Raw genomic sequence first — 26,861 nt, 5'->3', positions numbered from 1 at the left:
TCTTTTACAGAAAACAGACCAGTATTCAGTTCAAATTGTTTTCATTAAAAAATAATAATAATAATGTACAAAACTGTAGTGTTTTCTGAACAAGCACCTATCCCGTGCATTTCTTGCAGCTAAATTTTTTTTCCCTTCCTGTTCTCGATTTTGTCTAATGACGTGTCTGCCCCAAAAGCAGTTTTCCAGTCCTATTCGTGTTGAAATGCTTTGGACCTATAGCTGGCTACATTAAATAAAAGAGACATACGGCTTCTCTGAGCAGGTAAGTCCCACACAATGCAGCTGCTCTTCTTACAATCAGTCTGTGGAGCATATGTCACCGCTTTCTGATCAATATGTCCCAGTTGTCCTTCCACCGCAGACCCTTTAATTCTGCTGGGGATAGAGGAGGATCCCCATACGTTAATGGGCAAAGTCTTCGATATGTCAGGAACACACTGGACATCCAAACCACCAGAAGCGCAGAGAATGTATTCCTCATAACTTCGGACCTAGAATAAGCACATGGATTTAGGAGACAAACCTCCTGCATGCTTTACCTAGAATTGGAATATACAAACCTAAACGATAGCAGTTGGTTTGCATATAAGGCTGCGTGGTTCAGGTCATAAAGTGTTAAACTTTTAATAACCTGTACACTAAAACTAGTGGATTGCCAGTTAAAGCGACTTTGGCACAGGGTCTGCAGAATCCTTTTTATTAATGCAGAAAAGAGATGTGAAAGCATAATGGCTAAGTTAACGAGGATGATACATTTAGCTTTCATTAAATGCCATAACATTACAGCCTCTGGTAGTGGTTATGGTGCCAGGAGGTCTCAGAGTAGTCTGTGAAAACATTTTACAGCAGTTTGACAACTTACATCTGGACTGATAGGGGACCACACTCAATATCTGAGAGTACACAGCCGCCACACTCATACAGTGATTGCGAACCTGTATAACCTTGCTTGGCTCAGTGGAGCTCTGAGCGACATATCTAACCTGTCAAAAGCTTAAACTGTTTGACTAAATGACTCTGGAACCACACCAGGGTACTACTGGCACCATTAATCACTGGGCCTTGGTGGTTATGGTGCATGGAATGTTATGATAGATGTGTTATTGCCCAACTCAGTGGTTCTCATTTTATTGACCTTTGAAGCATGAATAGATGAACATACCCTGCCATTACACACATGGCCTATATGCTGCAGCTGGTGCTGTAACAACAAAATCAACTGACTGACTGTTTAGCTAATTCTAGATTGGCTGGCACATTCTACGGCACCCCCAAATGCCCCAGCACAATTACCATGGAGCACGTGATATACCAATCATACCTGAGCAAATGCTGGTAGGTGTGTTCCAGCAGGGGCGGTAACAGGAGGATCAGGTAGGTCAGGGCCGGGAGGTAGTGATACAGAAAGAGGGTCTTCTCCATTGCAATGAAAGGCAGGTAATTCACAGCCCAGCCGCCCAAACACACTGCGCCCGTCAGCTGCAAGGTCTGCCACATATCTGCAAACAAATACAATACAATGTGGAGGAGCTTTCTAGGGAATCCACAAGTCTTGTATGCAGCCTTATAGTGTATGAATTGATGTGTTAAAGCGCGACAGACAGACACACACACACTCTCTCTCTCTCTCTCTCTCTCCTGCAAAATTAGTATTTCATAAAGATAGAATCTTTATATAAAAAAAAATCATATTGACTGTTGGAATTTTACTGAAATTCCAACCTTTTCAAAAGATACACAGAGACAAAGTAGGCACTATTTTTCCTAAGTTTGACACTGGGCGGAGCTTGCACTTTCTAGAAGTGTCAATCTCTCAGCCATCACCAGTGACAGCCACGTGGAATTAGCTCTGGCTAAGGAGTGTCTTGTGGGATCCTCCATAGACCTCCATGCCTTACTCTCACATATGCACAAGAGTAAAGCAGTGACCTTGGCTCCTGGCTAGAAGAGGACGGCGGCGCTCCAGAGAGACAGTTTAAAGGACCGCTATAGGCACCCGGACCACTTCAGCTTAATGAAGTGGTCTGGGTGCCAGGTCCATCTAGGATGAACCCTTTCTGCTGTAAACATAGCAGTTTCAGATTACTTACTGAAGTGAGAATTCAAAGTGAATTTCAAATTTCAGGTCAAAATAGCCGAACTGGAAAAATTATCTAACTCAATTGTGCTTCCAGCTCAGATACTCTGGCCTTAAATGTGAAATTCACTTTGAATTCTCACTTCAGTCAGTAATCCTGTATGTTTCCAGCCAGTTAATTTGGCCTTAAATCTACAATTCTCTCGTGAACTCCTGAGCATTCTCAGGTTAGTAAATAACCCTGGCATGCATTCAAATCCCTTTGTCTTTGGATCAGTGAAGCAGATTAATTTAACACCATAGTCATACCTGATGGAATGTCATATATCGCCCTCTGCTGGCGTAGCAGGTAAAACAGTAGCAGTGCGGAGTAGAGCAACGCACCAGCATTGGCAGAATACCAGATCACAGGATTACCTAGGAGTTGGATCTGAGCCTGAAACAGAAGCAGATCATACTTCACACCCACAGGCTATGCATTTTGTCACACCATACACAAATTAACTGTAAACGCAAAGACTTTAAAAAAATAAATAATTGCATCAGCAGTGGTGAATTCCATTCCAAAAGGACTACAAGACATTGCGGATACCTTTCCTTTAAGGGACCCTAAGCAACAACACCATTTTAGCTTAATTATGTTTTGATGTATAGATCATGTCCCTCCAGTGTCACTGCTCAATTCTCTGCCATTTAGGAGTTCAGTCAATTGTTTCTGTTTCTTTAAGCAGTGACTCACATGGCTTCCATAAAAATAAAGTTTAATTTTTACAGCACAATGTGTTTACTTTAGAAGTGATTATCTCCCGCTCTGTTAACTAAACTTTAATTACACGCAGGAGGCTGTTGCATTCTCTAGAGGAAAATTGAAAGAGCAGGAGATATTCTAAATTTAGCCACTGTGCAATAAGGAAAGCTAAATTGTTTTTGCGTTTTTCAGGAAACTGAGTCACAGCCAGAGGAGGTGTGGCTAATGCTTCATAAACAGTAACAAAAGAAATTGAGCAGTGAGACTGCAGGTGGTGTGTGATCTGTATGTCAAAACGGCTTAATTAGGGCTAAAGTTGTCTTGTGCTTAGAGAGCCACTTTTAAACTGAGCTGGAATTATTTATATTAAAAAATCATCAGCTAACCAGCCAGTATCATTAAAAATGTAAATAAGCCACTTACGTTTTCATATTCTGAATAGTTTGCAAACTTCACCCACAACCAGTTCCATGGTAACATTTAATCTTGTGTAGCTCTCAAACCAAATGTGAAAAAATTCACACAGGCTTCACTTTGCAGAGTATTATCACTGCATCACAAAAGGTAGATGGGTTTAAGAATGGTTTAACCCCAAAAGTGCTTTAGAAAGGTAAGCTTGTATCACCAATTCATTCCTGGGGTATTTGCAGTTCTGGCCATAGCCCTAACCTTCAGAGCTTGCACTTACTGTGGTCTTGGGATGGAGCCAGTATGCGATGGAGGTATCCAGGGTGAGCCAATCCAGAGGGGATGAGCTGTACTTGTGTTCTGTGCTCTCGCTTCTCATAGTGAGCATCTTCCACTGAGGAGAGAAACAAAGTTACAAGTGAAGAGCAGTGGTAGCTGGATGCACAAGAACCCGTATACTGAAAGACATGACCACTTGTGCTCAGAACTAGCCTTTTATTGAATTACATTAGTATGCCGACTAACTTTTTGTTAAACAAAAAAATAAAACATCCAGCACATGGTCTTTTAGAAAATAACCACTCGCTGATTATTAAAACTCATTATACTCCTGAACAGCTATGTTTCCAACACAGATTTTGACATATCCAAATATCCAACATATACCTGCAACTCCCAAAATCGAGCCATAAAACTGAGGTTCCTTGCCACGTCCACCTGTGTAGGAGAATGCAATTCCTGCTCCAGCTCAGACTGTTCCTGACCTGAAGAAATAATGAAGCCGATTAAAAAATAAATTTATTTTTGTCAAGGTTAGACTCTGAAAGCAAAAACATTACAAATATATAAAATTCAATGCATACACGAACAAAGGGACACAACAGGTAAGGTCACACAGTGAATAGTATATAGTAAGAGGAGTTATTATGTGTGTTTTTTTAATTTGGTGCTCTCAAAACTCAACAAAGGCAAAATTAAGGCAAATGGTTGATTTGGAAAAATTCTCAATTTCAGCAATAGCTCCAGCTTAGCAATCTTAGCCTTAAAGAATACAAATCTGTATTCCTAACACTATAGCATCTATCTTCACAGTAGTATTAGGTCCCCCACGGAGCAAAAAAAAAAAAACAACAATTATTTATTTTCCAGCGCCCTCGATGTTGCTCACCTCTCTTCCCCTGCCTCCATCATGGAGGAGGTCCTGCATCTTCGATGAGGGTCTAATCTAATGCTAATGCGCATGTGCAGTAAGTGCCATGCGCACATTCAAAATTCCACCTTAGGAAAACATTGAATCAATGGTTTCCTATGGGGCTTCCACGTCACATGACCAAGTTTAACTTTATCTATTCTGTGGATGCACCTCTAATGGCTGCCAGTATGACAGTCACTAGAGGAGGAACTAACCCTACAATGTAAGCATTACAGTTTCTCAAAAATGGCAATGTTCTACAATGAAAGGTTAAGGGGACAGAGACACTGCACCCAGACCACTTCATTGACTTTAAGTGGTCTGGGTGCCTTAGGTGTCCATGTAATTTTGAAGGTAGGTCAGTGATGGCTAACCTTGACACCATAGTTTTTGGACTACATTTCCCATGATGCTCAGCTAGCTTTCAGACGCTAAATGCTAGCGGAGCATCAAAAGAAATGTAGTTCAGGAACTATGGTGTCAAGGCTAGCCATCACTGAGCTAGGTCTTCAATTTACTACAAAATGTATTTGGTAGTCTTAAAATTAAAATTGCAAAAGGCATACTTAACTATAAAACCTAATTCACCTAACAAAAAACTATTTAGTAATTGGCATAATATTTATTTAGAGCTGCATTCAAAGTACCAAATATCATAGATGAGTCAATTCATTTTCAACAGTCCCAGTAAGAAGAGGATCAAAGTGCTGGAATTTATTTAGAATTTTGATAAAATTCAACGGAATGAGACGTTTCCAACTGCCCTAAACCTCCATCAGAGGAAATGGGGTGGAAGAGCTTGTTGTACTGTTGCCTCCATTGCTGATTTAATACAAAACAAAGTGTTTCATCAGGAATTTGCAGAGAGGTGCACAAGTTTCTAATGGTTATCAGGTGTAACAACATTTGTGAGAAAAGGCAGGACTCATACATAGAGATTTACAAAACTTCAAAGGGTTAATACACTTTACAAAATCAACAAAATAGTTTAAACAAATAGTGTTTAGTATTTGCCTGAATTCTATAGGACTCTCAGTTTCAGTAGAGTCGCCTTTTAGTGACATGATAACCACCTGATTACTGGAAATTATCAAAGACTCTTATCAATACCATCTCCTGAATGAGAGACAGACAATACTTTATCTTATCTTGAATGAAATGTCCTAATCCGGATTTCCTGCCAATATTTGTATCTTAGTCTGGCTAGTTCCATTTGAAATTCTTACAATCTTACTATAACAATGGTATGCTTTATTGACCATTTATGGTGCTCATTGTCTGATGGCTATCAAGCCATATCCACACTGTATTCCACTAGTTGGCTGTTTCAGTTTCTCTTAAAGACCAATCCAACTCATTTGGGCATCTACAGAGTCTGTGTGTACATACACAATTCGCCAGAGCTATGGCAATGAGAACATACACTTTGAATGATGAAAGGAATGCTAATGAGCTCACCCTAGCAATGAGTATCAATGAAAGCGTAATTGTGCACTTACTCCTGCCGTATCGGTGCTCCTCAACATTCCATACCAGGCTCTGGTGGTAGCTTTTTGACAACTTCTCTCCAACGACCTCCAGCTGCCGAAAACCCCAATCTGGCAATGCCGCCCCACTGAGCTGATGTAGAGAGAAGAGGGAAGAGGTATGGTAAAATAAAACACAATATTATTTTTTTTATTTTTTTTTAATAGACCCAAAAAGGAATACACAATCAAATATAAACGCATGTTCTAACTACTTTTTGGTAAAAAAAAAAAAAAAAATACACCAACCGCCTCAACTATACTGATCACAGGGTGCAGGGAGAGATACAGAAATTTGGGTCCCTACCCAGGTCTCATTAGCTTTGCACACCCATGTAGATGGAATAGAGGAAGGGAGGGGGTATTTGTTGAGGCCTTCCTGCTAAATGGAGGACTAAATTTAATAATAATAATAATTTGATAACTTCCCCTTTTGCCACATAGCCTACAGTCAAGATCACCAGATAAATGTGTACAGGAAATATATACTTACATGGGAATCACATCTGCATCTTCCAAGTTGGCCCCTGGCAGCCATCTTTGTTTTGATTTTTTTTACCCCACAGGGAGTTTAGCAGAAGTATTATACCAGGAAGTATTTTAACAAGTTAACTTTAACCAAAGAAAAAAGTATACACAATGTACCCAAGTTAACAATACACAAACAATTATCATCGTTCATGTCTTTATTAAATCCCATTGAACATCCCAGTTCTGTGAAAAACTGACCACTTGGATTAAATAGCAAGTTGATCCACCCTTGGCACCAATAACCTTAAATCAAGTGTTTCCATCAGCTGAGGGCTAGACTTGCACAATATTCAAGAGGAATGTTGAACCACTCTACCTTACAGAACTGCTTCAGCTCAGCCATGTTCCTAGGGAGTCTGGTGTCAACAGCTCATGTGAGGTAATTCCACAGCATCTCTATGGGGTTAAGGTTTGGGCTCTGACTGGGCCACTCCAAAAAGGTGGCTTTCTTTTATTTTGAAGCCATTCTGTAGTGGATTTACTTAAATGTTTAATATCATTGTCCTGCTGCATCGACCAATTTCTACTGAGCTTCAGCTGGCCCACAGCCACCCTGATATCAACCTGTAGGATATATCTTGATAAGCTTTGGAATTAATTTTTCCCTCAACAATGATAAGTGGTCCATGCCTCAAAGCAGAAAAACAATCCCAAATCATGAAGTTTCCTCCACTTTACTTAACTGTTGGGATGATGTTTTCATGTTGGTATGCGGTGCCCTTTTTACACCATACACAGTGCTGCATGTACTTCCCAAACAACTCAACCTGAGATTTATCAGTCTATAAAACATTGTCCCAGTAGTGTTATGGAGTGTCAAGGTTGACTTTGGCAAACTCCAGGCGTGCAGCAATGTTTACATTTTTGTAAAGCAGTGGCTTTCTTCATGGTGTCCTGCCATGGACTCCACTCCTGTCTTCTGTATAGTAGACTACTGAACAGAGAAATTAACCAGTTGCAATAATATTTTTCCTCATTGAGAATTCTGCAGTGTGCCCCTTGAGTCATCTTGGCTGAAGGGTCACTTCAAGATAGAGTAACCACAGTACTAAATCATCTCCATTTATAGACAATTTGTCCAACATCGGACAGATGGTAACTTTCTAGCTTTATATATTGCAACTATTCTTGATCGCAGGTCTTCTGAGTGCTCTTTTTGCGAGGCATCAACAAATGCTTTTTGTGAATAGCAAATTCAAAATGTTTGAGTGCGTTTTAGAAGTCAGAGCAGTTTTAGCCCACACCTCCAATCTCGTTTCGTTAATTGGACCAATTGCCAATTTTCAACTTAAATTAGCTTTTGTTGAAGTCATACTCACATACTTTTCCCAACCAATACTGTGAATATTTGAATGATATATTCAATATGTACACAAACAATACAATAATTTGTGTGTTAATAAAACAGATTGCACTGGGGGGCCGGGACCTGAAGCGGAGCGGACGCCATTATAGCGAGCTCCCACCTTGCAAATCAAAATCCGCCAAAATCTCGGAAAATACCCACCATCCGACCCGGAGCACACCAGAACAGGGTCCAGGACAACACACCGAACCGGCAGATGCCTTTCCGGTACACTCCAAAGTCGGGGAGTGCAAAACGCAGGCCTAAGGCCTACCACGCCCCGAGCTTACACGGACTCGAGCAGCTACTCAGCGGGACCTACCTACAGGGTGATTCCGATCCGGAAGACGACTTTGACCCGTACGGGCCGGAGACTCACATACCCATGGGTAAACGCACACAGAAGGCTCACATGGGCTCCTCTACAGCACAGGACATTGGAACTCTGCTCCAGCGCCCAGCACAGCCCAAAACTACCACCATGGCCCAAACTCAATCCCACTCACCGGCCCACTCATCATCAACCCAAACAGACGCAGCACTCACAATGCCGGCAACGAACACTGCAATGGGAGACTCTAATTTTGCCACTAAACAGGACCTACAAAACTGGGTCAAAGATATACAGAAGACGTTGGCTGTTGATGTGGGACGCCTGAAAACCGACATGCACAATGTCACAGTGCGAGTCCAAACCTCCGAACAAGACATCACGCACCTCCAAACCGACATGGCTAACATGCAAGACGCAGTACACCAACTGCAAGCCACACAGCATAACATAATGCTGCAAATGTCCGCGCTGGAGGACCGAGCCAGGCGAAATCATGTAAAAATAAGGGGAATACCTGCAGAGATCCAGGCCACCGAACTGCCACAATACATCCGAAGACTCTTAGCCACCATCTTACCGCCGGCAGCTACTCGAAAATTCGGGCTTGACGGTGTATACAGACTCCCAGCTTCCCCCAGGACGCCTAACTTGCCCACCAGAGATGTCATATTGCGTTGCGCCTCCACCCACGACAAAGCACAGCTCCTGGCAGCAACCAGAGGTAAAACCCCTCTTACCTTTGAAACGACCCAGCTGTCGTTTTACCAAGATCTCACCAGGGCCACGTTACAATGGCGCAAGACACTATCACATTTTACAACTCATTTGCGCACCCTAGGAGTACCATACCGATGGGGACCACGAAGATCCCTGATAATCCCCCACAACGAACTCACTCACACGGTAACATCGAGCGAAGAGGCACCAGCACTCCTGAAGAAACTTGGACTGCCAGACCTACCTGCCGTCTTACCACAAGTGTCACAGCACGAGATGGGAGACCCGGCCACCAGCATGCCGTTCACCCCGAGAGACAGGACACCACCGAGTCCCCACACTTGACAACAACAGCTGGAGCAAACACAAGGGCCTACACTACTAGGCAGACTTGGCCGGGAACAGGGTACTTCTCAACCCTCCCACACACTGCTCTAACCAGTAACATGGCCGATGGACTATGGGACTAAACGTTTTATATTTCTTTTCCGCTTTTTCTTTCCTTTAATCCTAGGTTTAAAGTTTATATATGTAACTCCAGCCCTGATAAGTACAAGCTGAGACAAGGCTCTGGGCCTGCGAAAGGTACCAACACACTGATGCCCCCCCCCCCCCCGCCACCCCCTTGGTCAGGGGTAATATACCATCAAAACCGCCTCACACAAAATAGGTCTCACTACCCGATTAAAATATAACATCCCGCACGTAACATACCACAACCACTAATCCTCCTTGCACCCACGCTTCTAACATGAGCCTACACTTAGACATGTAGGGAACCTAATATTAACATTCGTACATCTTGTTAAATAGTATGCTTAACCCCGCATGAGACCAACCTCGGCTCACACTCTGTTTTAGAAGGAAAAGCACTTGTTTTCTTACTTATGTTGCATATCGGAAAGTTTCAACCTGTTTATATTTCTGTGACATGCTAATGAATACTGTTTTTATACCAATGCTCCATTAGAATGTCAGCACACACGCTGCTGTCCTACACTTATTGTTGACTTACATTATGATCTCCCACAATTGATATTGACGACCCACCGACATACCTACCATGTTACCCTTCCTTAAACCTGAAAGTGTTAACTTAAGTGTATGCATGTTTAAAATGTAACTCAACTTGCTGTTTCATGTTTGATAAAAAGAAAAATATGTGCTGTAACAGAATGCCACTCATAGAACTACCATGATTAAGCCTGCAGTAGCTGTCGTGGCCCTGCACGCTTGCCTGTACCCTATATGCACATGCAAAAATAAAGAATTTAAAAAAAAATAAATAAAACAGATTGTCTTTGTCGATTACTGTAACTTAGATGAACATGTAACCAGATTTATACATAAATGCATTTATAAAGGGTTTGCAAGCCTTTTCCTGACACTGTATTTTGGAGTGAGGCTCTTATTGTCTCCCCAAAAAACACATTTGCCTAATGTTTGTCACTATCCCACCTCCACCTCCCTCTATCCTCACACCTTCAATGCCGCCGATGTGTTGACGTGGACCAGCTTCACCTCAGACAGGATATTCTTCCAGGTGTCTGTGTCAGACTCTCGGTTCACAATCTCCTGTGAGGGATGGAGGGGAGACATACATCGGGAACACGAAGTGGAACATTTCACGAGTGTGGTGAAGATACTATCTATCAATATAGTAATGTGGTGATTACTGTCACACTGTGGACATCTTAACTGTAGAAAAATAAACACCTCCATAATTCATAAACAAAAAAACAAAAAAATATATATAATATTTTTAAAAATGGCACAAAAAAAAAACCAAAAACAAGTACAGCAGCTAGATACTGTGCATTATAATAACTCATTTTGTGTCCAATTACAATAATAATTATATTGACAGCAATGGTTAATGGAAAAGAAAACAATATGCTAGACAGGGGTTTATGGTAGAAGATCAGATTCTATTAGATCAGAATGAGAGGCTCATGATAGGTGAAGCCTCTTCTTGGTCTTGGAAGAGGCTTTTCTGCTGATGAAGCTTGCCACGGCAAACAAAGCAACTGCTGGAATTCGTTTTTTGTTAATTTTTTTCTTCAATTTATCATCTATATAATGCATCAAATGTTCCTTATTTCCAGTCTGGAGTGTCCCTTTAATTAAGCTTTAGGTTACCTGCTTATTAAAGGTACAGGACTGCATTCCATTTCGCCCAGAACACAGAAGCAGTTGGTTCTGTCCTGTAGAACAGAACTCGTAGAAGGGGTTTAACAGACAAGTATTAGCATTACTTGTAGTTGAAGCTACGAGTGTGATAAAAGCATGGCTTGCAAACAGGACACAGTAACAGTAGCAAGAGAAAGAAGTTTAAGCTTCCAGTGATTATTCGCCTATTTTCTTATCAGTGACACTCACTCACCACTCTCCACAGTGTCTGTGCCGGCATAGAGATATTATAGTCTATGTAGCAAGAGATTTCCTGGGAGTATGGGGACAAAGCAGCAGCAACATCATGTCTAGATAAGGAGGAAAGATCCTTGGATGAGATTGAGTACAATGTTAAAACATATTAGTGCATTAATCCACTGACAGCCCAGTAAGTGGATACTTATGTGAATGACCTATTGCTTTATCTGGATCTCCTCAAATTAATTTCGGAAGATGTACCATCAGCCTCAGTAAAAATGGAATTTGCCTATTATTCACCTACTATTGCCAGCAACATCACAAAGTTAATCAGCCCCCAGCGCTCTTAGCCTTTGATTATCATCTAGGTTGGACAGAATTGCCAAAGTGTGAATTCCACAGTACCTGATTGGCTGAAGAGTGGGTGGTGTCTGAGTGCTAGGAAGAGTCTTAGATTTTGTCAAACCGAGAGAAACGCTGATAGACTATTGGCAGCACAACCACTACACTAAGCTGTAACGTTTATGCTGCTTACAGTGCAAGTTGAAGATCAAATCTCTCAACAGGGTATTTTGCAAAAATTAAATGATTAACAGACTATCAAATAGAAAGCAAAAAAACAAATAACATTTTTTAAAAATCCTGGCTAATCCATGTCAGTATCACCTAAGCTCCTCCCTCTCAGCTGATAGGACAGCTATATTCAAATATATAATTAAGGACATTCTAAAAGGAGTCTCCACACCTTAACAGCAGGGTTTTTTTCCTGTCCTCCAGCTGTTAGGCTGAAAATTATTTTAAAATAATTTTTCTTTCACCCGCCATTAGTCTCAGTATGGCTCCTCTAGAGAGTTCACCCTCTCTTTCTAGGGAAGAACCCAGCCCAAGCGGCTTGAGACTCGATTATGGTTGCTACATTAATCTATGATAACTGAAGAATTGGGGACAAAAGTTTCTACTTGTTTCAAGAGTTTTCGATTGTATAAATGCCTCCTTTGGTAGTGTTTATTGTTTTCCACAGTTGTTGCTTTGTCCTCCTAACAGCTTGGTTGTTCTAAGATCCAGCGCTTGCACATTCGTGAGCATCCTCCTTAGCCATCATGCCCGATTGGCATCTTCCAGAACGTTGCACACATGCATGAGCTTTCTTAAAGTGCTGGTAGGTATCGTTAAAGGCTATATTTTAAGGAGGCCCAAGTTTAAGGTGATGCAATTTGGAAAACCGTTTTCTCTGATTTGAAGTGTTGGAATTGTTTGGAGCTCTGCTGCAAGGTACTTAAATTGCTATTATTTATTTATTTCATTCATTCACTATTTTATCTTTTGTGGCATAATCTGGATGTGGTAAGAGCTCTGCACATTTATCTGGATGGAACTAAAGAACTTCGTTAAACAAATTCCCTTTGGACATCACAAGGGCTTGGCAGCTTCAGTCTCTTAACCGTAGGTGGATTACGCCTGCAATTCAGAAGGCCTACAAGGTAGATGGCAAACCTATTGCAGAAGGCATCAAGGCTCACTCTACAAGGGCTGTCTTGGCATTCTACCGAGGAGATTTGGAAGGCTGCAATATTGGTCACCATTTAAGACTTTCATCAGTTACCAACGTCTGGATGACTCTTCCTCGACCTCCTCCTTTGAAAGAAGTGACCTGCACTCAGCCGTGTCTCATCAATAAATGTAAGTATTCGGGCAGTTATCATTTGTTCTCTTTTACTTCTCAACTGTGTAAACTTTGGAAAGCCCATAGGTGATGCTGACATGGATTAGCCGGGAAAACAGAATATGCTTTCAATACTTACCGTAATTTTCTTTTACTGGCTAATATCCATGACAACAACATCAACATTTCCCTCCCCTCCTTTGGTTGACTTGGTTACAAGACTGCTGTTGAGGGGGTGGAGACTCATCTTATAATGTCCTTAATTTTAATTTAAATATTCCTGTCCTATCAGCTGAGTGGCATGAGCTTAACCCATAGCTAATGCTGACATGGGTAGTAGCCAAGAAAAAAAATTTAGGGCAAGTATTGAAAAAGAAATTCTGTTTTTTCAAGACAGTTCCCCTTTAACCTTCATATACAGGTTCAAGGAAAATGGTTGTCTAAAGTGGCAATAGGGTAAATTATTTACTTTGATATTGAAGTGAATCTTTATAATAAAATTGTCTGTATGTGTCACCTTAAATGTATTTTAAGAATCTATACATACGTGTTTAGGAAACGGGTGGTCATACCATGTACCAGTTGTATGGTGTCTCCGTGATGTATGGCACGTGGTGGAGAACCTACCACCATCTCTTGCCTGAGAGGAGATTATAAAACAACAAGGTCAGCAAAGCTATTATGAAACAGTATACAGAAATACAAACTGCCACATGCACTATTTAACTGTGTAGATAGATAGATACCTTGCTGGATCCTTCACGATCCACCAGTTATTGACATCTTTGTAGGGGTAGCAGGTGACTTGCTGCTGGTGGGAGCTTCCTCGGCCACCTTCGTACCTACATAAAGAGGCAGCTGGTGAGACAAATACTTTACAGAAAACACAATCACTGCAATACAGAAAATTCACTTCACTAACTAACCTCCCCTACAGTGTAATGGCATGCTGCAATAGAACCAAAGGAAAATTGATGGTTAACCTTTGACGTCCTGTTATGGACTATCCTTTGCATAAATATCAGTCAGTGAAAGAAACATAGGAGCCCTACTTCAGGTGTTGGTTAGCCCTCCCTGTTTAAAAACCTTTAATGGCTACAAATTTTGTGTTTCAAGGGAAAAAATGAATATACATACATGTACATACACATAGACACACACTTACCGTACAGGGTAGGTGTTTTTGTGCGAGTGAAGCCAGCATGGCACAGGTTTCCCTAGAGTGTTCCGCAGGGTTATTTGGGATCCATAAGCAACCTCTAAGGGTTGCCCCTGCGTGATCCGTGAAAGCCCACCCTGAGAATCACAAACTGAATTAGTCACGGCAGAGATTACGTGTTCTCCCCAATGAATACTAAACAGGGCTGTTATACAAAAATACAACTGCTGCCACTATTGGAGCAGTTAATGGGGATTTACAGAATGCTGTCAAGGTAAAGTACAAAAACAATGAAGTCTTAAAGAATCATGTAAACACAGGCCAGTTAGTCTGACCTATCAAGTCATTCAATGTCACAATCAGTGGATATAACCAATTCTCAAACATTACTGGATGACACTAAGCAATATATTCTCAATGGGAACTAGTTACCTCGAGGCTGGCTTGAAAAGCACTGCTCATTATATGGTCATGAGGACCCGATCGAATCAGTAAGGACAAATGAATGTAGAATATCCCCAGATATAGGGCAGCAGGGACTAGAAGCAGAGAGAAGCCACGTGCCAGCAAATGGAACAGCAAAGACACCTGTAACAAACAGCCTACAGGTCAAAGAACCGTTAGCAGTCACCATGACCAGAGTAGATCAATATACATACGTTGGACAAAGTTCGATCACCAATAAGTTGCCAAGTGTGAATGGCAGCAATAACCAAAATCAGTAGATAAGAGAAGAGACCCATGTATTTCACCCTAGGGAGAGGAGATAGAAGATTTACTGGACACACACAGGAAGGCAGACGTTAAATAAAAAATACTGTCTGTCGTGAAATGATTACTTACCCTACAGCTAAGGCACAAGAAACCCCAGTAAGCAGCAGCCAGAACCACCAGAATATAGAGAAGGGACTGTAGAGCAAAGGAAATTATTAATCCACAGGGGAAGCTCCACAACTCAGCTTCACTATGTAAAGTGGACTAAGGGAGCATTGCATTGCTAGACAAATCGTTTTAATTAGTTTGGGTGATATCAGAGGATATTTTTTAAAAAGCGGGTTCTTCAGCACCAAATGGATGGAAAACAGTGAAAGAAAGAAAAAAGTTTTGATTCAAAAATTAAAAAACAAACAATTACAGCCAGTGGCAAATTAAATTCGACTGAATATTTTTTTATGTGTTTATGTTCTCGGTGACAATTTTGTAATTAATGAATAAAACTCATCAGACCTGATTTATTGCAACTAGAGATCAATACATGAAAACATTTCTCAATATTATCAACAAAGAGTGACAGAAAAAAATGGGTATTCAAGATTAGTGGTAGGCAAACTTTGGCACTCCAGATGTTGTGGACTTAGTCTCCCATAATGCGGTTACTGCCATAATGTTTTTAAAGCATCAGGGGACATGTAGTCTACAACAACTGGCTCACTGAATGTTGCCTACCAGTGTAAATCTAGGCTATAAAATATTTCTGATAATCAATGGAATAAACATTACCCACCTTTTTAATATATATATATATATTTTACAGAAAAGTGCCAGAGAAGGGTGTCCTTTAGTCCCCAATGTTTATATTTCCCTCTATATTTTACAAAGCACCCACATATTCCATAGAGGTATACAACAGGACAATTAACCCCTTAACGCCGTTACGGCGTGCTATGCCGTCACGGGTTAAGTGGGCTTTAAAGCCGTTATGACGGCATAGCACGCCGTAACGGCTTGCAGCCCCAGGAGGTAAGATGTACTTACCTCCGCCGCGATCCGCTTCGGGAGGACTGCCTCACAGCCCAGGCAGCCCTCCCACGGCAAATCAGGCCCCCGGGGGCCATGTGATCACTCTCAAAGAGCGATCACATGGCCCCCTATAGCTGGCTGTGGATCTGCCAGCAGGGGGACTGTTTGAAATATCAGACAGTCCCCCTGCTGGTGGGAAGTATAAAAAATAAATAAAATACAAGTGTAAAAATAAATTAAATATATTTTTACATATATATAATATGTATATATATTTTATATATAATATATATACATATTATATATATGTAACGTCATACAAAGTGTATTTTAATATTAATATAAGTATATATATTAATATTAAAATACACTTAGAATGACGTTACATATATATAATATGTATATATATTATATATATAATAGATGTACATATATATATTATATATAAATACGTATAATTAAAATAAATAAAATAATAAAATAAATAAATAAAATATTGAAACAAAATTTAATATAAATTATATATGCATTTGTAATTTCATTCTAACTGTATTTTGTTATTAATATATATATATCGGTAACAAAATACACTTAGAATGACATTCTATATATATCTATATATATATATAAAATACAAATAACCGCAAATATATATATATATATATATAGATAAATACATATAATTACATAAAAGATTACATTAGTATACACGTAGAATTTAAATACCTATAAATGCATATATATTAAAATTCTACATGTATATTTAAATAATCTTTTAACGTAATTATGTGATTTGATTAACTAAAATTTGATTGACATGCCTGGCAACACAGGGAGAAAGTGCAGCGAATTTAATTCGCAAGCACTATATTTGACCCTGTAACTCTCCAAGACACCATAAAACCTGTACATAGGGGGTACTGTTTTACTCGGGAGACTTCACTGAACTCAAATATTCGTGTTTCAAACTGGTAAATTGTATTACAACGATGATATTTTAAGTAAAAGTGACTTTTTTGCATTTTTTACAAGCGAACGGCACTTTTATGGTCTATATTATTGTTGTAATATGTTTTACTGTTTTAAAACACTAATATTTGTGTTTAGTGAAGTCTCCAGAGAATAACAGTACCCCCCATGTACAGGTTTTATGGTGTTTTGGAAAGTTAGAGAGTCACATATAAGGCTTGCATTTCATTTTTTTCACATTGAAATTTGCCAGATTGGTTATGTTGCCTTTGAGAGCGTATGGTAGCCCAGGAATGAGAATTACCCCCATGATGGCATACCATTTGCAAAAGTAGACAACCCGAGGTATTGCAAGTGGGGTATGTCCAGTCTTTCTTAGTAGCCACTTAGTCACAAACACTGGCCAAATATTCGTTTTTTGCTTTTTTCACACAAAACCAAATATGAACGCTAACTTTGGCCAGTGTTTGTGACTAAATGGCTACTAAAAAAGACTAAACATACCCCACTTTCAATACCTTGGCTTGTCTACTTTTTCAAATGGTATGCCATTATGGGGGTAATTCTCATTCCTGGGCTACCACACCGTCTCAAAGGTAACATTACCAATCTGGCAAATTTCAATTTGAAAATGTAATGTTCTATATTTGACCCTGTAACTTTCCAAAACAACATAAAACCTGTTAATGGGGGGTACTGTTGTACTCGTGAGACATCGCTGATTACAAATATGTGCATTTTTTTTGCAGTAAAACCTAACAGTATTATGACATTCACAGTTAAAATGTCAGACGGAAATGCAAATTTAAAAAAAAAATCTTATTTTCTCACATTTTTTTTACTTTTATTCATAATAAATGATGTTCCATATATGAATAGTTAATGATAGATTAAAGCCCTGTTTCTCCTGAACAAAATGATATATAATAAGTGTGGGTGCATATAATTTGAAAGAGGGGAACTACGGGTGAACAGACAAATAGCGCAAATTCCAGTTTTTGTTTACGTTTTGATCAGAACGTGCACTATTGACTCTGTCCTGAAGGGGTTAATGATATTATAAGCCAGTTGCATCCTCGGTTTTCTTTACTCCATTTGTTTGTTTGTTTGTCGGTAAAAATTACCAGCTGAGATACATTGAGGAGTCCATTGCAATGGTGTACAAACTACACTGACACATTACTTTACACAACACACTTTAGTTTAAACCATACAAAAAAAATTACCCAATAACATTTTTGCGCAAAAGACCATTCAATAAAAAAATAAGATTCCTTTAAGGTTGCTGTACCAGATAAAATAGATAGTACAGGTGGTTAGATGTAATAGAGTACAGATATAAGATACCTTATTGTCACAGAGGACTTACCTATTCTCCTGAGAGTGACAGAACTTTATAAACGACAGTAATGCCAAAAGGATGAAGAAAATTAGCACGGATTCCAGCAAGATCAGACGTGACTGTGTAATCAGCGCATTCTCTGTGAGGATGTTAAAGAAAACAAAAATCAAAAAGTAGAGAGAAATAGAATGAGACTAAATATCCTGCTATTTAGGGACATTTTTGGTTCATTAACAGCAAAAATAGTCGTGAGTGGATCAGATCTTTTGATGGGATCAGACATTTCGTAGAATTTAGGAGACAGATTTTTGGTGTTATTTTTAAACTGTGTTTTATTTTAGTCCATGTAACACAGAAATCTAGAATATATTAGAATTGATGAATAACCACTGACACTCTGTTGGAGCAAAAAGAGTTCTGTATTCCGCTATAGCTGCAGGGAGTGTGACCTTACCACCATGAGGAACAGTGGCATATAACAGGCACAACACGTTTCTGTGTAACATTTAATAGATTGTAAAAATGTTGTGCCTCAATCAACACTATACTCTTCAACTTCAGACTTGGGGACTTAGACTTAACAAGAGTTACCTCAATTTCAAATCCCCCAACCTTTGAGAGGTCACTGTTACGTATACAGGAGGTTACACGCTAAGAGACAATATCTGAAAATGAAATAATACCCAGATCACAAATGTCTGTCAAGGTAGCTTGTTATGCTGATGTACGAATGGCAAACAATACAGTATTGTATCTAGGTCTATGAATGAACCCATTAAAAGAGCCATCCCACTTGGTTTTCATTAGCCCCGGCTATTATATAACTAGACCAGCGTTTCCCAATTGGTGTTGGGGTTCCACCGAAAAAAATGTGAAAATAAAATGACCGCGGGTGGCGAGGGAGCACCTCCCTTGCGCACACAGCAGTAATACTGGAGCCGGAATAGGACGTCACTTCGGCTCCGGCATCACTAAGAGGCGCGCAAGGGAGCTGAGCAGGGAGATCACTGCTCCCTCACCGCCCGCACGCCAGCCGCTCAGCAGCTCCACTGGCCACCAAGGACTGCTCTCCAGCCACCCAGCAGCCCCAGTGGACCACAGGGACTTCATGCCAGCCGCCAGCAACCCCACTGGACCCCAAGGACTCCATGCCAGCACTCCTAAAGGTAGGGGGGCTGGGTGGAGTAAAATGTTTAAAATTATTTTTCTTTTTTTTAAATTGTATGTGTGTCTGTGAGTTTGTATGTGTTTGTCAGTGAGAGTGAATGTATGCTTGTCAGTGAGAATATATCTGTTCTTGTCAATGAGAGTGTATATGTGTTTGTATGTGTGTCTGTAAAATAGTGTGTGTGTGTTTGTTCAGTGAGAGTGTATGTGTGTCTGTCAAAAAGTGTGTGTGTCAGTGTATGTATCTGTGTCAAGGTTTCTGTATGTGTGTGTGTGTGCCAGTTTGTATCAGTGTGTATGTATGTGCCTGTGTACCTGAGTGTGTCAGTGTGTATCTGTGGGTGTAAGTGTGTGTGTATTTGTGAGTCAAGATGTGTGTGTCAGTGTGTGTCAAGGTGTGTGTGTGCCAGTTTGTGTGTATATCTGTGTGTCAGATACATATACACACACTGGCGCATACAAACACAGACATACATACACACAGATACACACTATGTGTCAAGGTGTGTGTATCTGTGTGCTACTATCGGCAAGTGTGTGTGTGTGTGTGTGTGTGTGTGTGTGTATCTGTGTGTCAGATTCATACACACTGGCACATACAAACATAAATACACACACCTTGACACACAGACACATACAAACACAGATACACACACTTTGACACACAGATACATATACAAAACACAGATACACACTGTTAAATTAATGTATTACCACAGACAGATACACTGTTGAAATTAATGTATTACCACAGACAGACACACTGTTGAAATTAATGTATTACCACAGACAGACACACTGTTGAAATTAATGTATTATCACAGACAAGAAATTACAGTTTTATACCAACTCACCAAATAAAAGTAGAATGGAGGCTACCAGACCTGCACGTGCAGAGAACCCCAACTCCACTACAATCTGATAAGTTAGGGGAACACACAGTGCTCCAGATATTGCAGGCAGCAGTCGGAGGGACCAAACAGGGACATTACTGCTGTACTCTGTGCAGGAAAAAAAGAAAAATATAATAAGACAATGTAATGAAATACACAGCCTCCTTTCTTAAAACTCACAATTTACCATTTTGGTGGAGTTGGGTGAGACATATTTAGCCTATACCCCATCTGCTCTGGCACACAGAGGGTTATACAGAGCGTGACAGAAAGCACATGCCAATATATATTCATATATTTTTACTTACCGGCTCCAATTCTGTTCCACGCGAAATTACCATCAAACCCACCAAGGTAACCTGGAAAATGTAAGTACTTAGTAATGAAGTTAAGATGATGTTTTAATCTATGAAAAAAAGGAAAAGACTATTCCCTCCAAGAGGCATTTTATGATTTAATGCAAACAGATATTTGATGTGGAATGACCCCCAACACTGGAATTCAATCCAATGTTTTAGTGGGATACGATCGCATAATTCTTCTGTGGGCGCATAGAGAAATGTTATTTTACTTTTATGTGTATATGAAGTGATCAGCACATGCTTACCTCCCAATGCCAGAAGCATGTGTCCTAGAGGTGGTCCACTGTCATCTAAGAAAAATATGCGCTTCATATACAGAGATATAAACTGCCCATAATACACTTCATCAAACCTGCAGGATAAAAACAAAACACAAAACAAAAAAAAACCATTAGTCTAAAGAAATGAATGAGAATGTCCATTAACTAAAAAGTAACATTGTAGCTGATTTAACAAATGTCTGCTATCAGGGAGATGACAAGAACAGGTGACATTTCAGATCAAATGTTTCAGGCTAAGCAACCTTCGGCACTCCAGATTTTGTGCACTACATCTCCCATGATGCTTTGCCAGCATTATGGCTGTAAAAGCATTATGGCAGATGTAGCCCACAACACCTGGAGTGCCGAAAGTTGCCTACCCCTGGTATAGGATCAATCCCAGATACTTAAATGTAAAAAGTCACAATAAATGCAGTCTGAAGCCCTTTTCAAGTGCACCCATCAACCCAACCCCCACAAGCTTGGTAACTTTAAAGGAGCACTATAGTGTCAGGGAAACAAAGCGGTTTTCCTGACACAATAGTGCCCTGAGGGTGCCCCCACGCTCAGGGTCCCCCTCCCGTGACCCTGAAGGGGTTAAAACCCCTTCAGCAGTTTACCTTAATCCAGCGCCGGGCTCCCTCGGCGCTGGTGATCTCTCCTCCCCCACCGACGTCAATGCTTTCCTATGGACGCTCTGCGCGATGGAGGCATAATATGCCTCCAGCGTCGCCTCTAGTGGCTGTCCGGAAGACAGCCACTAGAGGCTGGCTTAATCCCAAATGTAAACATAGCAGTTTCTCTGAAACTGCTATGTTTGCATCTGAAGGGTAAATCCTGAGGGACCTGGCACCCAGACCACTTCATTGAGCTGAAGTGATCTGGGTGACTATAGTGTCCCTTTAGCCCCTTAAGGACCAAACTTCTGGAATAAAAGGGAATCATGACATGTCAGACATGTCATGTGTCCTTAACCCCTTAAAGACACATGACATGTGTGACATGTCATGATTCCCTTTTATTCCAGAAGTTTGGTCCTTAAGGGGTTATGGGGTTAAATTGTTTATTTTTGCCCACTTATTCATTATCATCTATATCAAATTACTGCAGTCTATTATTCACCAGTCACATTTTTGCCGACATTGCCACAGATTCTAAATCAGGGGTCGGCAACCTTTGGCATGTGTGTCATGCATGGTCATTCCAGAGCGCTCCCGCTCAAAGGAGCCTATGGTCTGCACCTACAGCGGGTGCAGTCACCACAGGGAACTCTTCTTTGCAATCTGGAACTTCTCCATATTCTGTCTTGCTTGAATTGCATGCTAATGGAGACAGGCACACACGTGAAAGGCGCAGATCACAAGAACCACACACTGGAAAACTAGATTTTTAATGAAGATTCATGCCCCACCACACCCACCTGCAAAGGGCGAAAGGGGCATAAAATAACTTTATAACTTTTTAAATTAAATTATATATTTTAAATATATTTATTGCATAAAGACCCACAAATCGCCTGCCAATACCTCTCTCACATACAATCTTAACACAACCTTGCAATCCCCACCCCATGCACACGGACGCACACAATACCATAGACAGCTCACATCACACTTACTAATTTGCAACCGCATACAAACATTTAACATCACAAACAGCTCACATACATACATAACACAACAGGCACTCCACAAAAACAATATGTATATATTATATAAAACGATAGCAATCCTACAGGAAATAAGGTGAATGAGCAGCTTACACAACAGCTGGTGGGTGAGAGAGCGACCAGAGCCTTGTCAGGAGACCCAGTATTGTCAAAGCCACCAGGAGAAGGTTAATATCCAACGTCACCACAAATGGAGGCTTCAAAGAAACTGGCATCCTGGAGGAGGAAAAAAAAAAATATCCTGCGTTCAAAAACGTATTAAGGAATTGAATAATTTATTGTTTTGGCTTAAAATAAGACATTTCATGGATGTCCCCGGTCAATTCCCAGTTTAGTAAATAACCCTGTTTATGATTGTGTATTAGAATTAGCTCCCCCAACATTTCAAACAGCAAAAGGAGTGTCCCATTTTTAAAATGGGACACCGTGACTTGAAATAGACACGCCACTGCCCTAATAAAAGGAAAAAAAAAATAATAATATATATATTCGTTTTCCTGGCACTACAGGACCCTCAAGTGTCCCTTTACCTCCCACGCCCATCCCAAGTTGGTGAAGGGGTTAAAACCCCTTCAGTGACTTACCGTAGTCCAGTGGCGACGTCCCTCGGCGCTGGGTCAGGCTCAGCCTTCTCTCCTCCCCCGCCGACGTCAGAGCTGGCAGGGGAGACCTAATGCGCATGCGCGTCAATGGCCGCGCATGCGCATTAGACCTCCCCTTGGGAAAGCATTGAATAATGCTTTCAATGCTTTCCTGGACGCTGGAGGTCCTCACATAGTGTGAAGAAGTCCAGTGTCGTTTTAAAACACTTTTTGTGTTCTATGAACACGGAAGTGTCTTCTAGTGACTGTCTAGTAGACAGCCACTAGAGGAGGACTTAACCCTGCAATGTAACTATTAAAGTTTATGAAAACTGCAATAATTACAGTTGCAGGGTTAAGGGTAGTGGGAGTTGGCACCCAGACCACTCCAATGGGCAGAAGCAGTCTGAGTGCCTGGAGTATCCCTTTAATTTAGATTTTTTTCTTTAGTGGTATAAAAAAAAAGCTTGCAAAAACTGCTGACCTCTTGTCTGCTGCCTTTGCGAGCCCTACCCTTCTAACCCTGCCCAGACTTTCTGTGACTGTCCAATCACAGGCTTCCCAATGCAGCTCAATGAGACGTCTTTGCAAGGCAGGTGCTCTGGGCAATTGCTGCCTCTTGAGTTTAGCTCCACTGAGCAAAACAAACCAGGAAGTAACAGGACCGATTGTCTGATTGACAGTCAGGGGATGCAACCAGGTTAATTAGTAAAAGTGTTAATTTCTAACGAGTGGCATGCTTGAACCTTTAAGTTTATGTTTTTGACCAACAGGGTTTCAGTTCTCTTAAAGGGTCCCTCTCCCTCCCACCCCCCAATCCCCAGTTGCTGAAAGGGTGAAAACCCCTTCAGTGACTTACCAGAGGCAGCGACAGGACCCACATCGCTGCTTCCTCCTCCCCCGCCGCTCCTCCTTCTGCTTACGTCGGCCGGTGGGCGAGACTGATCTCGCCCGCCGGCCGAGGAGACCTAATGCGCATGCGCGGCAATGCAGCGCATGCGCATTAGCGCACCCCATAGGAAAGCATTGAAAATGAATTTCAATGCTTCCCTATGGGGAATAGAGCGACGCTGGAGGTCCTCACACAGCGTGAGGACGTCCAGCGACGCTCTAGCACAGAAAACCTGTGCTATGAAGCAGGAAGTGTCCTCTAGTGGCTGTCTAATAGACAGCCACTAGGGGAGGACTTAACCCTGCAAGGTAATTATTGCAGTTTATAAAAACTGCAATAATTACACTTGCAGGGTTAAGGGTAGTGGGAGTTGGCACCCAGACCACTCCAATGAGCAGAAGTGGTCTGGGTGCCTGGAGTGTCCCTTTAATTTTGAAAACCAACAGCCCAGTCCTGCCTACACGGGGATTTTCCGGGAAGATAGGTAACAAACAGTAGACACCTTACAACAAACAAAATGGTACAAACGCTTGTCACACTGTCATGTACACTGCACTTGTGTTCATGTATTTGGTTATTTTAACCCCTGTGTAAGAATACATGTGACTGCCTTCTGTATTGTACTATGGCTGTTTCAAAAATAAAGAATAACATTTAAAAAAAAAAAAAGTGTTAATTTCTATGGAAGTCTGCACTTTTTGTAAAATGAAAAAAAAAAAGAATTTTACTGTTCACACATAAAGCACATCAGCAAGCAAAAGTGCTTTAGAAGTCGGGGATCTACCATACCTTGTCAGTGTGCGTTACCCTCCAGGAGCAATCTATTAAAACAATGCTTCGCTGGTATACTACACCAGTTAAACTATACCAAATGCACAAGACTCCTACAGATGAGTGCTGGAGGGGGTGCGGTCTGAGAGGGACGTACGTGCACATGTGGCGGGAATGCCCACAGATGATCACATTTTGGAAACAGATACAGGCACTAATGTCACAGGTCTTTTGCAGATCTCCAGGCCTAGATCCATGGCTATTCCTATTAAGCAGGACTCTAGACGGCTGGACTAGGCATGAACAAAAGTTTATCCACAAAATTACCTTAGCAGCTAGGAGGGCCGTAGCCTCAGACTGGCTTAAACCAGGCACACCACCCATCACAGGGGTCATAAATAGGATAAAAGAAGTCCACTTGATGGACAACCTAACAGCTAGAATAAGGGAAACTTTTCAGAAGAGCTGGGAACCTTGGGAAAACTCCAACCTGGGAAACTAATATGCAACCATGCTCCGACGACAACCCAGCGGCCCCTTGCTTGGATTCCCCCCCCCCCTCCTTACCCCCTCACCTTTCTCTCTCACTCTTTGTACCTCTTCTACTTTCTGTATTTCTATCCAGGCTTACAAGTACTAAAAACAAAATACTGACCAACATAAGGCATCCATAAGGATAGGCACATGTGGCACCAGAAGCGGTGAACAGCTATACAGACACTATCAGCACAGGCAAATTACCAAAAGCAGGGTAAAACCATCTATAACACTAGCTAGATAAGTTTGTTGTTGTTAAGGAAGATGATATGCCTACGAATGTTAATTCACTAAAACCTCATGTTCGGTATAACTAAGAGATGTCTGTACAGGATGTTACCATTTTTTCAGCTATCTTTCTTCTAGATGCTAATGTTAATCCATGTATGCAACATGTTGTGTCAATACAAAATAAAGAATATTAAAAAAAAAAAGAAGTCGGGGCTCTAAAGTGTCCTGTATGTGCCAGAAATGCTAGCTAATTAATCTACTAATGTTGATGCTAGCATTAGGCATATCAAGACATGCTGGGTGCTTTGAAATGTGGCATCCATTTTATTTCATTTTTTTATTTTATTTATGAAACAGTGCTATTCACTACTAAACTCCACATTTTCGTGAATGGGTAAAAGTGTACTTTAGTGTATTTTATTATTTTTCAATTTTACTCAAAGCAAATAGCGTATTTTATTATTAATAGTCATTATCAAAAGTCACTCTCACCACCCCCCCCCCCCCCCCCCCAAGGATTAACTAGGTAAGCATCACAATTTTAAACCGACTGACTGTGTAGGTTTTTAGTATATTTGAACAGCGCAACATAATAGCAATGCAAAAAAACAAAAACAAAAAAAAATGCTAAAATACACTTTTACCTCATGAATAAAAAAACTAAGGCAAAAATTGCTAAATCCAGAAAAACTCTCCAACTCAAATTAGTACAAAAAAAAAAAATATATATATATATATATATATATATATATATATATATAAATCTGCGTATAGTGAATACTCCCTGCTAGTCATTTCAGATTTTCATTATAAAGGGGAGAGGGATGTATAGGATTTCAAATTGTGTTTGTGTTACATTTGGCTGACAGATTGTGATGAGAGTTGTAGTAAAACAAAAGAACGTCCAATCGCATAAGTAACATTTTAGAAGCATTTACTGAACAGATTTGGCTTTGAGACATTCAAACAGTGGGCTTGCTTTGATCATTTTGAATGAGTATAAGATGGCTGTGGCCATAAATGATCTAACCGGAGTGCACATTATAAATAGGTGATTAATATTACTAAATACTTTCTGATACAGGACTGTAAGCCATCCCTGATTAGCGATTTAAAGCTGAAAATTAAGCATAGTTTGCTATTGTCAAAGTGGCAGCAATAGGGAACAAGTGTGACTGAGGGGGCTACTGAATAATATCTCAATATGTGAAATCAGAGGGAATTCAGACTGGATAGACAGAAAGCTGCAGGGGATATGGGGTTAATTCAATTTACAGAATAGAGAGAGCTTTAGGATACAGTACCTGAGGCATGGAACTAACGGGATCGATTGGTTACGACTGGAGCACTGCAGCTCGGCTAGTGCTGCCTTCC

General features: G+C 40.7%; 1 protein-coding gene across 1 annotated transcript; it reads right to left on the bottom strand.

Annotated features, from left to right (window-relative positions):
* Positions 1-74: 74 nt before the first annotated feature.
* On the bottom strand, positions 75-26,861 carry POMT1 (protein O-mannosyltransferase 1). The gene is made up of 20 exons (XM_063431305.1): positions 26,792-26,861; positions 22,569-22,691; positions 20,792-20,898; positions 20,493-20,543; positions 20,146-20,292; positions 18,152-18,263; positions 14,917-14,982; positions 14,733-14,826; positions 14,506-14,661; positions 14,080-14,210; positions 13,661-13,756; positions 13,462-13,554; positions 11,265-11,361; positions 10,364-10,456; positions 5,928-6,048; positions 3,903-4,000; positions 3,517-3,630; positions 2,390-2,516; positions 1,325-1,502; positions 75-494 (listed from the first exon to the last, which is right to left on the bottom strand). Exons 2-20 carry the CDS (start codon positions 22,688-22,690, stop codon positions 320-322), a joined length of 2,178 nt encoding a protein of 725 aa, XP_063287375.1. The 5' UTR covers position 22,691; positions 26,792-26,861; the 3' UTR covers positions 75-319.

Source organism: Pelobates fuscus, chromosome 9, assembly GCF_036172605.1.
Source record: "Pelobates fuscus isolate aPelFus1 chromosome 9, aPelFus1.pri, whole genome shotgun sequence".
NCBI lineage: Eukaryota > Metazoa > Chordata > Amphibia > Anura > Pelobatidae > Pelobates > Pelobates fuscus.
Note: the sequence above shows the minus strand (reverse complement) of the source record. Positions and strands in the feature narration are given on the sequence as shown.

Excerpts from the sequence above, each read along its gene's own strand:
- POMT1 (XM_063431305.1), bottom strand. The coding sequence starts at position 22,690 with ATGCCAGTTTCTTTGAAGCCTCCATTTGTGGTGACGTTGGATATTAAC. Across the intron at positions 11,362-13,461 it reads ACCACCCGTTTCCTAAACAC|ACATGATGTTGCTGCTGCTT; the intron begins GTATGTATAGAT and ends CTCCTTATCTAG. Across the intron at positions 10,457-11,264 it reads CACAGACACTGTGGAGAGTG|GAGATTGTGAACCGAGAGTC; the intron begins GTGAGTGAGTGT and ends CATCCCTCACAG.